This window comes from Pteropus vampyrus, unplaced genomic scaffold (genome assembly GCF_000151845.1).
Source record: "Pteropus vampyrus isolate Shadow unplaced genomic scaffold, Pvam_2.0 Scaffold360, whole genome shotgun sequence".
Taxonomy (NCBI): domain Eukaryota; kingdom Metazoa; phylum Chordata; class Mammalia; order Chiroptera; family Pteropodidae; genus Pteropus; species Pteropus vampyrus.
In genome coordinates this window covers 114767-126676 of record NW_011889141.1, presented here as the reverse complement: position 1 = coordinate 126676, position 11910 = coordinate 114767, and the positions used below count along the sequence as shown (strand labels likewise).

The following is an 11910-nucleotide window of genomic DNA, read 5'->3' as shown; positions in this document are numbered from 1 at the left end:
GAGTGAGAGGTGTTAAGGGATTCTCAATCCACTTTTCCATCCTCCAGAAATCTTTGTCTGGAACCTCCTCACCGTCTCCTAGACCAGCAGTCAAGACGGTCTGGGCTCCATCTGACACTGCAGAGTGACTCAGCAGGTGGGGACTATGCTCAGTGCTGAGGCCCCAAATGCCTGCCCTGACCTTCCTCCTCTGACCCCTGAACATCTTTGAACAACTTCCCAGGCTCTCTCACGACCCCTCTGCTGGAGAAACAGTGGTTTCTAAAAGAAGCCACCGGGATGGCACGACAGGAGCCCTGGGATCCCAGAAGGCCATCCCCAGGCAGTTCTCAGAATAATACTGGAGCGCTGGGACGCAGTTGGGCAACTTCCAAGATGTTCTTCCTAAGAAAAACTCCTCCTGTGAATGACTCAAAGCCCTTCCCGGGTCTCACGCAAAGTAGGGAAAGAGGTAGCTTCGCACACTGGGGCAAAGACCACCAGAACCTTGGCTGAAAGGAAGCTCAGAGGCCATCTAATCTGTTTCTAGAACTGGGGCAAACAGGGCACCTAAGAGAGTACACAGCATGGCTGAGGGCCCAGGTGTGCCAGGCCAAAGATGGTGCATCTTACCGGTACCTCGACTGCATACATAAATGTTAAAAATGTTGAAAAGAATGTTAAAAATGTTGAAAAGGGAGAGCCATAAATCTGGTACCTAAGCACAGCACGGGGTGGGAGAAAAGAAGGCAAGGATGTGAACATTCAACTTAAGAGACTTCCCATCGCCAGCATCCACCAGGTAACATTCCGTCTGGCACTACGACACGGTCATTTTAGATACACCAAACTAGTGCAAAATCTGAGGCCCAAAGAGGGTGAGACCTCTGCCCAAATGCACAGGAGTGAGTCAGCGGCAAAGTTTTCAGCCGGCCTTGTCGACGGGCTCCCCGGATCTTTTTCCAATCCTCTTCCTTCCAAGCAATGGGTGCCCCTTCCCTTTCCTGCCTGCACAGTCTCTTTCCCCCAGGAGACTCTGTTTGCATGAAAGGTAAACAGAACTCAAGCGAGCCTTCGCTCGCCAATCGCAAGTAAATTCTTCGCAACGTTTCTGCGCATGCGCCCAGTAAGCCCAACCCCTTCGGGGCGTCTACCCCGCCTCTCTGTCCATCACCAACATGGCCGCCCTAGCAACAGCCGCTCCGGCCCGGCACAAACGTAGCAGCCCCTGACGTCATAAGACGGCGCCGGTAGTCTCAGAGGCTGCACGTGGGCTCGGATTTGGGAAACTTTCCGGCTGGGCCATGGATACACCGCTGAGGCGCAGCCGGCGGCTGGAAGGCCTAAACCCTGAATCCTCCGAGAGCTCCACCTCACTTCTACAGGCGAAACGAGCCCTTTTGGAGTTCGAGTCGAACCCAGAAGAAACGAAAGAGCCCGGGTCTCGGAGTGTGCGGCAGCCCGGCCTGGGGTCCCCGGGACGTCAGCCAGAGACCTGCCCGGGATCACCCAGCCTACGACAAGGAGCAGGCTTGGAGTCCCCCCGAAAGGAGCCAGATCCGGGCCCAGGGTTCCCCCAGAGTCAGCAACATCCAGGCCAGCAGTCTCCCCAAAGACAGCCGGAGTCGAGCCCTGAAACCCCCCAATGTCAGCCAAAACCAAGTGGGGAGTCACCAAAGTACTTCCAGAGCCAAGACGAACCGGACGCGGAGTTAGCCCAGAGTAAAGAGAAGCTGTCCCCAGGGGCCCCCCGATATCAGTTGCATCCGGGCCCAGGATTACCAGAGCCTTATCTCGGTCAGCTAGCGCCCGGTCCCGAGCCCTCGCCGCCACTACAGGACCTGTCACCACCGTCACCCGACTACCCCCGGGGTGAGCACGAGCCTAACAAGCCACCTCCGGCCAGGGAGCCAGTAAGTGACGGCCTCGGGCCAAAGAAGCGAAAAGGATCTTCAGCCCAGGCCCCAGCGTCCAAGACGTTGAAGGAGGAGGTGGCGATTCCAACAATCCCGAAGGGAAAGCCCAAGTCGGGGCGGGTGTGGAAGGACCGCTCCAAGAAGAGGTGAAGGGCGGGGGAGCTGGGCAGGGGTTCTCTGTGGTGTTGGGGCGCCGGTGCAGCCTGGAGACAGCCCCTGGGTGGGAAAGAGCTCACACAAACTGTTAGTTACAATGAGAATGTAGTAACACGCCGTGGGACCCCGGAGAGGGTGAGAGCGTAGTTATTTCTGTGCTGCTTTTCTCCTCAGAGTCCCTGCGGACCTCTCCTATAGCACATTTGTGTATTCATTCAACAGGCATTTACTTTTGTCTGCCCTCTCTGGTGAGGGGGGCAGAAGCAAGTAAACCACCCATGACTTGATAAAAAGCAGTGATGTCTTCACCCACTATTATCTGTTAAGTTATTTGCCTCTGTGATAAAAAGTATAACCAGCATTGAGTATACAGAACACTGATGAGCACTTTAGTAAGCATTGGCCAGGGGATGGCCTTCCAGACAGAGGGACCAGCATGCATCGTGGTGTTTAACCTGCTCATCAGCCCTGTGAAGCAGCAAGTTTATCCTCACTAAATTTACATATGAGGACGGAGGCTCTGCAAAGAAACCAGGGGAGAACAGACTGTAGGAGATCCTGGGTAAAGGAGGAGAGCCAGGTAAAGGAGGAGAATTAAAACACCTTCAGAAGCTGCTGGCGGGTCTTGTGGAAAAAGGCCAAAGGGCCTTGGAATTGATTTTTGGGCTCTTTGAAGAAACAGCTTTGGTGGGTGACAAGTGAGCCTAGAGACAGTGGAGTCAGCACCTGCTCCAGGTGTCCCAGCAAAGAGGATAAGGAGGGAGACAGTCACACCTGGGAAAGCCTGGCTGCAGCCCCACCTCCCCTGCCAGACGCCACCTTCTGCACAGTGCTCACTGAGTGTGCCATCTCCCTTCTCTGAAGGGTGGCATTTATTGAGCATCATCTGCGTGCATAGCACTGTGCTAAGTGCTTCTCAAACCAAGTCTCGATTAATCCTCCCACATGCCTTGGGATGGGAATGATTCTCATCTCCATTTAACATGGGAAGGTGCTGAGAGACTCGGAGAGGCTACCTTGCCCGAGGTCACAGAGATAGTAAGTGGTGGATTTAGGCCTAGGAAGCCAGGCCTGTCTCCAGGTAAATTCTCCAGGTAAAACTGATGCTCTGGACCTACACTACCCCAATACTTAGCTACCGCTGCATGTGGCTATTTAAATTTAAATTGAAATTAAATTTTCAGTTTCTCGGTCACACCAACCACATTTCAAGTGCTCGGCAGCCAGTGTGACTAGTGGCTTCCTTATCGAACAGCGTAAATGTAGGTCACTCCCACCATTACAGAACGCTCTGCTTGGCAGCGCTGCTCTAGAAAGATGCAGCATTGTGTCCTGTGACTCTGTGCCCAGGTCCCCACTGCCTGATCCCCTTGGGTTTTTCACACCCTAGTTCAGGGTAAGGAGGAAGTCCATGCCATAGCCCCATTCTGTGCTTAGGAGGCCAGGTCTTCAGCAGGCCCTTGGAGAGGGAGAGAAGGAGCAGAGCAGGGGTGTGCGGGGGTCGGAGGCAGGCAGAGTGAGGGAGGGGGGCAGAATCAGCCTGAAGACGGACAGGCGTGGGGGTCAAGGCCCACACAAGTCTGGCCATGTGTGCCAGACTCCTATGGAGCAGGAAGGAGAGAAAACAGCCCAGAAGAGCCGTATTGACCCCTCCCCGTGGACAGAGTGGGCTCTGCCCTGCAAGCACCACAGCCTTCAGAGGCTGGGGCAGGACCACTGACCTGCTGTGACAGTTCAGGACACCGTATAATGGAAGTAGATGAACAGGAACTCTTTCGGAAGTTAAGAAATGGTGGAGGAGGCAAAAAGGCCACTGTGAGGGGATCTGCTAGGGAGAAAAGGCCCACAGGACACCCAAGCAGCCTTCAGTTAGTTCAAGGGGAAAGACCTACAGGAAAGGAAGCGCACAGTCTGAGAACCCCATGTTGTCATCTCCAGCTGCCACAGTCCTCAGCATGTTACTGGTCTGGCTTTATCTCGCACCCTGACATTTTTTTCTCCTTTTTTTCTCCCCCTGGAATATTTCACAGCAGGTCCTTGGTATGTCATTGCCCCCACTCATCCTGGCAGCATGCATTCCCACAGAGATAACCTCCTTTCTCCCATGACTATAATGCCCCTATCACACTTAAGGAATACAAGACATCCCCCGTTAACCTTTAATTCCTTCTCCATTTCACATTTCCCTACTGGGGAGATTCTGAACCATTACAGGGGACTGGCCCGTTCACGGCTGCCCTGGTCAGGAGTGAGCCCCGTCTCCAGAAGAGCAGCTTTATGGCAGAGGCCGTGTGGCCTGGACTGTTGTCACAAACTGGGATTTGGGAACACAGTGACCTTGGACATATTTAATCTCTCTGAGCCCTGGTTTGCTCCTCCGTAAAATGGAGAGAACAAGAGTCTCCACCTCAGAGGCACATAACCAGGGCTTGAGAAATGGCGGCGGGCATGGTCAGAGCCTTTCCTGCCCCAAGTCTCTGCAAAGCCGGAGGGTCAACTTCTCAGCACACTGGCTGGTGGGGAGGTGATGCTCACTGGGTTCAGGGGAAGGGCCCAGAGCCCGGAGCAGAGGAGAGGGTGTGGGTACAGCCCACAGAACCTGCGAGCGACCCCTCTCCCCATGCAGATTCTCTCAGATGGTTCAGGACAAGCCCCTGCGCACATCTTGGCAGCGGAAGATGAAGGAACGGCAGGAAAGGAAGCTGGCCAAGGACTTCGCCCGGCACCTGGAGGAGGAGAAGGAGAGGCGCCGGCAGGTGAGGGGCTGGCCAGCCAGGCTGCGGCTGGAGCTCAGGCCACACCAGTGTCTGCTGTGACGGGCCCCGGGGAGTGTAACCTCACACAGGCACCCAGAGGTGTGGCTGACTTGGTCACAAGCCTTTCTTGAGCCAGAGGGCCCCTGGGAGGCAGGCAGCCTGGCCAGAAGCAGAAGTACAATCTGGGACCACAGGTAGGGAAGGCCAGTGGGACCTCCAGTTTAGCCTGGGGTCCTATACAAGGCTCAGGGATGGGGAGGAGGTTACTTGGTGAGGTGAGGTTGGGGTCCCTGCTCAGGTGGGGAAGGCTTACAGGGTGGAAAGCCTTGTCCCCCATATTGCTGCTGTCATTCTCCAAGAGGTGACTGCCACGCATCAGCAAAGTGAATGCCCGTACTTTCCTCCAGTTTTCCCCCTGACACTCATCCCAGGGCCAGAAATGCCCCATTAGAAGCCCACGTCCAACCTCTTCGGTCACCAGGAAGCCCCAGCAAGCCATGGAGAGGAAGCGAGGTGGGAGCATTGGCCAGCGACTTCCCCTCCAGGACTGGGGTCTTCGGTGGGACAGCACTGGCCTGGTGGTCCCAAGGCCACAGGAGGAGTCAGGCATCTCTACCCAGCTTGTGCTCCCAGCCTGGCCACCGAAAGGAGGGAGTGGACCAGTCACTCAGCCACCTGCTTCCAGTAGCCCCAGCTCAGCCTGTGGCCAAGGTCCTGTAGGTGTGGCTGCTGCCATGTGCGCTGAGCTTTATCTCACTTCCTGGCTCCCTCTTGGGCAAGACAGCCTCTTACCGTGGCCTTCAGACCTTCCCCTCACTCCGGGAGCCCAAGTCTCACTTCTCCTTTCGCCCTGGGGGCCCAGGCCACCCCCACTCCCCTGAGTTACCAAAGCCAAGAGTTGCCCCAGCCATGCAGCAGCCTCGGAGCCCACATCCCACCTGGCCCCACCAGGGAGCAGGCAGCAAAGCAGAATGGGCTTCCCGCTCCCAAGACAGAATCCGTCTAGCTTCACCCTCTAAGTGCTCCCAGTAGGCAGGCTAGCATGCTAACCCCTGTACATGTGCTCATTCTTTTATTCCTCAAAATAAGCTTACGTGATCATCTTCACTTTAAAGAGGGGGGAGTTGAGGCTCACAGAGGTCAAACAACTTGGCCAAGGTCTCCAACTTAGGAAATAGCAGAGCCAGGATTCGAACCGGAGCCTCTTCTCTGCAGCCTCCACCCTGTCCAGCGCTCGCCCCTGGCCTTGGCGTTGTCAGGTCACATGGACATCAGGGGGAGGGAGGGAGAGGCTAAGAGGGCAAGAATGAGGGAACCAGCCCACCCCTTCTCCCCTGGCAATTGATGAGGGGGCTGTGCCAGGGGGCACTGTCTGCATGTGCCGGAGTTTCCAGGTGGGGAGCCACCGTGTGTAAGCCCCCCGCCCCCCACCACCACCAGTCCCATCTAAGGCCCTGTCCTCAGCTGCCTCTCCAGGTGCCCGCCTCAGATGGGATCGGGACCTCCCCACCACGGTGGGCCTTTGGTCCCATGGGCACGGACTTGTCTTTCCTGGCTGTCCACCCACACACCACCAGGAGCGACCTAGACCTGGCTGAGAGGCCTTTCCCTCCCTGGGGAGTCGGCCAGCTCTCCCCCTGGGGCCTCAGAAACCAGGGCCGCCTCAGCTCCAGGCCCCACAACTCCTTCCACTCTGTTCCAGGAGAAGAAACAGCGCCGAGCCGAGAACCTGAAACGCCGCCTGGAGAACGAGCGCAAGGCAGAGGTCGTCCAAGTGGTGAGTGCTGCCCCGCCTGCCTCCCAGCCCCCGCTCGGCTGCTGCCACACTCACGCACCCCCTTCCCACCCCCCAGATCCGTAACCCTGCCAAGCTCAAGCGGGCGAAGAAGAAGCAGCTGCGCTCCATCGAGAAACGGGACACCCTGGCCCTGCTGCACAAGCAGCCGCCCCAGCGGCCGGCTGCCGGGGTCTGAGCGCGGGGCAGGCCGGAGGCCTCTGGCAGCCAGCCACCATGTCCGGCACGCACAGCGTGTCCCGGGCTGCTGGTCACACGCCTCTGCTGGACCCAGCACTCCAACTCGGGCTCCAGAACAGGGACCCCACCCAGACGGGGCTCAGCTCTGAGGGCTCTGGGACAGACCCAGAGGAGCCTGGGGCCCGGCAGAGGCTGGGGGAGGGAAGAGATTCGGCTCCCTCGTCTCTCCTTCCCCCTCCTTCTCCAAGTGCCTTCAAACCAAGGACAGTAAATTCTTCTGGCTCCTCAGGGAGCTGGTGACTCCCCAAAATGTGCATGTTCTGTCTCAACGTCCTGGGTCCAACCCAGGCCAGGAGACCAGCAGTCCAGAATCAGCTCCCCACACCTTCTGTAGACTACTTTGGGTACCTCTGTACCCCACTGACCCCGTCACCCAGCAAACTGAATCCAGCTCTGCCCCACTTTTCAACACTGAAAGATGAAAACGAGGAGGTTGGAGGAAGCGAGGTTCCGCTCTAGCACCCTCTTTCCTGTGCCAGAGTCGGCAGACGCCCCAAAGATCTGATTAACTCCTGCCCGTCCAGTATACAACAATATTTATTGAGTGCCTGCTGCGTACAGGCACAGTTCTAGGTAGCAGGGAATACAGACAAAAGTTCCTGCCCTCGAGCTTTCATTTTGATGGAGAAAACATAATAAACAAGTAAATGTATTGCGTGTCAGATGGCAGAAGTGCTGTGAGTAAGGCCGGGCGGGGGCGGGAGGGAGCCTGGGCGAGGGGACGTCTGTTCTGTCGGCTGTACACGTACTGTTCATTTTACTGGGCAGTTGCTATGGGCCAGGCTCTGCCGGGCACAAGGCACTCTGGACCAAGAGCCCAAGAGAGTTTCTCATCCCGGCTCTTCCACTAATGTTTCATCTGCCAAACACTAGCATCAGCTCTGCGCCAGGCCCTGGGATGCAGAGCAAATAAATACAGCGGTCTCTGTCCTCAAGTCCATGGTGGGTAGAGGAAAGGACATGGTGCGGTGGACATGCTGTGACGTACGAGTTACCCTCACATCTGCAAATGGAGTACTAGCTGCTCAGCTGCCGTGGGGTCAGGAGGTGGGTGCTGCAGAGGTCTTCGGATGACCAGCCTTGCCCAGAGGACATGCCATAGAACACTGGGCATGCTCAGGTGTCAGATAAGCTAGGAAATGTCACATGCTGTGATCTGGGTGACTGCCATGGACATTCAAATACTGAAGACTAAAGACCTTCAGTAAAGATGCCCGTCGCACTATAATAGCCTGAGTTTCCCAAACATCTGACCGTGACACCCTTTTGCTTCTTCCACCTTGTAAACACTTTGGGCGATGCTGGGCCAGAGGGTGGAGATGGGGTCTCCCACATAGCTACTATTGTAAGTACCTTGGGTCTGTCGGGTGGTTTTTTCACTTACCAAATAGTAATTGAACAGGTAACGCTTAATGGGTAGCACGCAGACCCTGTATTTTGGGCAAGTCACTGAACCTCCTTGTGCCTCAGTTTGCTCATCGTTAAAAATTGGGGCTAATAAGAACCTGCCCCTTAAGAATGTGGGAATAAAGCATCTAGCTCAATAAAAGTTGGCAAAATGGCTAAGGTTAGACTGGAACAGGGCTCCCCAAACCTTTTCTTACTTTTCTACTCCAAAAATACATCTCTGGTTTAATGCAAAACATGCCCGCAGGCCCTGCCGCCTCCTCCCCCACCCCCAGCCCCCATCATCTGGTACAGTCGAGCTCCGCGGAGATGCATCTCGTGTGCCAGGGGCAGTCCGCCACCCTTGTCTGAGAAGTCTGCTGGTACCCCGTGTCACGTGTTACTCCAGGTGTGGTCCGGGGACCAGCAGCACCGACACGGCCTCCGGCAAGGGGGTCTCAGCAACCCCCCGCTTCGCCTGCTGGATCAGACTGCACACCCGCAGGAACTCGAAATGGCTCAAGCACAGTAAAGTCTGCGAAGCCCTGCTTTCCCCTCTGTTTCTGAAAAGGCCTCACTGAGTCATGCGGGGCCCTTTAAAATACAGATTACGAGGCCCTGCCCTCAGACAGATCCCCGCGCCTGCTGCCTGATATCTATATATTTCAACGACGGCGCCTTCAGGATGCTTTTGCGCCGGCCACGGCCCTGCCTTTGCCTTCCGGGGAGAATGGCGATGCCGGCCGCGCCCCTAACTGGAGGTGGAGCTCAGTGCCTGGTTCAAGGGGCCCCTCTCGTCCTGGCATCGGGCCCCGCCCCTGGCCGGGGGAGCAGCGCGGCCGCCCGGCAGCCAGCCCAGCAGGCGCGCCAGCCCGGGGCGGCGGGAGGCGCTGGGGGCGGCGGTGCAGGAGGACGTGCAGGAGGAGCGGCGGCGGCGGCGGAAGCTGGTGCCCAGGTCGCCGTCTTCCACCAGCACGCTCTCCAGCACGCTGCGCAGCGAGCTCCGCAGCTTGCTCAGCACGTCGGGGCAGGTGAACACGTAGAGCAGCGGGTTGATCACGCTGTTGATGAAGGCCAGGCTGGTGACGAAGGGCAGCCCGCGCCACACGAGCGGCCGCAGAGACACGTCGCTGTGCGCGCGGGCCTCCAGCAGGCTGAAGACGTGATAGGGCCCCCAGCAGAGTGCGAAGGCTGCCACCACGGCCGCCACGAGGCGCACAAAGCGGCCAGGCCGCCGGCGGCCGCGGTGGCCCAGCTGCAGGCTCACGGCCACGTGGCTGGAGGCGATGATGGCCAGCGGCACCACGAAGGCCAGCAGGAATTTGCTGACGGCCAGGGCCATCTGGCGCGAGTTGCATGTAGCGTTGTGGTCCGGCCCGGGGTTCAGGAGCAGCATGTTGTAGTAGCACATGATGCGCCCATCCCGCCGCCTGATGGTGTCTCGGAAGGCGAAGTAGGGCACGGTGTTGAGCACGGCCAGGGCCCAGAGCACCAGGCAGACCTTGTGGGCTGTGGCCACCGTGCGGTGGTTCTGCGCCCACACCGGCCGCAGCACCTGCAGGCAGCGGTCCAGGCTGATGGCGCTGAGCAGGAAGCCGCTGGCGAACATGTTGAGGAAGAAGATGGAGGAGTGCAGCTTGCAGAAGGTGGTGCCCAGCTCCCACGAGTGGCCCACGGCCAGGAAGTAGGTGAAGAAGGGTAGGATGGCGGTGGCCAGCAGGTCGGACAGCGCCAGGTGCAGCACCCAGGTGGTGACCACGGTCTGGCGCATGCGGCAGCCCACCAGGAAGAGGATGAGTCCATTCTCCACCAGGCCCAGCAGCGAGGCCAGCCCGTGCAGCAGCACCGACACGTAGTCGATGTAGCGGATGCTGGAGTTGCTGTGGCTTTGGAGGTGGCTCATCTGCTCCAGGAGTGGGCAGAGCGGCTTCATGGTGCCGTTGGCCAACATGGCGGTCACTGTGATGGAGAGAAGGAGGTACTGAGGTGGGCAGTGCAGGGGCCACAGGGGACCCAGGAGATGGGAGTCTGACCCGTGAATGTTCTGCACGAGGCCCCTGGGGATCAGTGAAGTTGAGCGAAAGCAAGAAGGTGGAGGGGACTAACATCCCAGCTCCCCAACCTGCTCACCGTGCAACCTCGAGCAAAACATTTAACCTTCCTGAGCCTGTTTCCCCCTCAGCAATGTGGCTGTCCGTCATAACAGGACCTAGCTCAGAAGGTTGTTGGGAGAGTTAAATGAGTTAATGTATGTGTAAGCGTTTAGAACAGAGCCTGACACACCGTAAGCACGGAATCACGTCATCGTGATTATTAAGCAGATAGCCTAAGGCCACATGGAGAAATAGGAACAAGGTGAGGCCATGCCGGACTCCTTTTCCCAGTTCCCAGAGAGCTGAAGCATGATGGAGGCTCCACCTAAAGGGCAGGAGGGCTCAGGTGGCCTGGGGGATGGAAGGAGTCCGTACCCACAGCACCCCCGACTTCTCCTCTCTATAGATTCTCCAGTGCCCTTTGCTCCCACAGTGGTGGCTGGTAGAGTGTGTTGACTGCGAACAGTGGAGCCAGTCCCTCCTCTGATGGTTGGAGAGGAAATAACATAAGAGGCTGGAGAGAGCCGGAGCCAGGCAGAAGGAACCACCAGACTAGGACTCCGGAGGCCTCTCCCCCACCCAGGTGGAAGCCACCGCTGCTGTGCCTGCCCCAGGAAACGCAGCCCATTCATTCATTTATTCACTCACACACTCATTCGACAGATATTAATCGAGCAACTACTCAGGTAAGCACTGGAGAAACCAGCATCTGACAGATGTGCAGACACCCAGATGTGCACACCCACAGCCTCATCAAGAACCTGCGACCGTCTGAGGTGAAGCTGGTTGAGATCGGTGAGGGATGAGGAGGTAGGGGACGGGTAGCGGGGGGGACTCAGGCTCTCCTGGATCCTCATGGCATGCCGGTCCTGTGACAGGTCCCTTACATAGGTGCCCTCTTGCTCAATGGCTTCACAAGGAAGGTGCCAGTACTTCTCTCCATCCCATTTTGCAGATGAGAAAACCGAGACTCAAGTGTTTAAATGACTTGGCCAGAGCCACCCAAACAACATACACAAGTGAAGAAGCAAAAATTTAGCACTCGGTCTGTTCCCCTTCTTCTCCCTCTGCTCTGAGTGAGAGATGGTGGAGGAAGAAGAGAAGCAGGCGGGGTGGTCTTCGGTATCCATCCAGGGGAAACACTGTGGACCAAGATGAGAAAATCCACCCCCTTCTCCAGGGATCACATCCCTGTGTAGGGTCAGATTGCAGGATATCAAGCTAGAGTTCTCCTGGCAGATGAGCCCCTTGGAGCTGGGGCTCTGCAGGTGGGTAGATGGGGAGCCATCGGGCCTGCGTCCCCTGAGAATGCTCTTGCTTCCTAAGCTTTAGAGTTTGTGAAGCAGTCACACTCGCAATGACTCTATGAGACACCATTTTTCAGAAGAGGAAACTGAGGTTTGGAGAAGCACAGCAACTTGCCCAACAATCTTCTAGCCCGTGCTGAAGCTGGGACTCCACTCCCATCAGCCAGATAAGTGCCGTGCCCCCTCCACACTGAAACTTCCCTCCAGTCCAGCAACTGCTTGTCCAAGTCCCATGCGGATGCTCATTGAGCACAGTGCTGCTGCACCCTGGGGATTAGTGCG

At 57.3% G+C, this 11910-nt stretch overlaps 2 protein-coding genes across 3 annotated transcripts; one reads left to right on the top strand and one right to left on the bottom strand.

Moving 5' to 3' along the window:
• Positions 1-1206: 1206 nt before the first annotated feature.
• Positions 1207-7494, top strand: CCDC86 (coiled-coil domain containing 86). 2 transcript variants are annotated; one of them, XM_011379453.2, is made up of 4 exons: positions 1208-2041; positions 4678-4807; positions 6510-6584; positions 6661-7494. In XM_011379453.2, the coding sequence occupies exons 1-4, from the start codon at positions 1284-1286 to the stop codon at positions 6778-6780; spliced, it is 1083 nt and encodes a 360-aa protein (XP_011377755.1). In that variant the 5' UTR covers positions 1208-1283; the 3' UTR covers positions 6781-7494. The 2 variants fall into 2 exon arrangements, with proteins under 2 accessions (XP_023378659.1, XP_011377755.1); XM_023522891.1 differs by lacking the exons at positions 6510-6584; positions 6661-7494 and adding an exon at positions 5447-6416 and having other exon boundaries at positions 1207-2041; positions 4678-4849.
• A 1485-nt stretch (positions 7495-8979) lies between these two features.
• On the bottom strand, positions 8980-10194 carry PTGDR2 (prostaglandin D2 receptor 2). Its single transcript, XM_011379476.2, has one exon. The coding sequence runs from the start codon at positions 10177-10179 to the stop codon at positions 8980-8982; it is 1200 nt and encodes a 399-aa protein (XP_011377778.1). The 5' UTR covers positions 10180-10194.
• Positions 10195-11910: the final 1716 nt, after the last annotated feature.

Excerpts from the sequence above, each read along its gene's own strand:
- PTGDR2 (XM_011379476.2), bottom strand. The coding sequence starts at position 10,179 with ATGTTGGCCAACGGCACCATGAAGCCGCTCTGCCCACTCCTGGAGCAG.
- CCDC86 (XM_011379453.2), top strand. The coding sequence starts at position 1,284 with ATGGATACACCGCTGAGGCGCAGCCGGCGGCTGGAAGGCCTAAACCCT. Across the intron at positions 2,042-4,677 it reads AAGGACCGCTCCAAGAAGAG|ATTCTCTCAGATGGTTCAGG; the intron begins GTGAAGGGCGGG and ends CTCCCCATGCAG. Across the intron at positions 4,808-6,509 it reads AGAAGGAGAGGCGCCGGCAG|GAGAAGAAACAGCGCCGAGC; the intron begins GTGAGGGGCTGG and ends ACTCTGTTCCAG.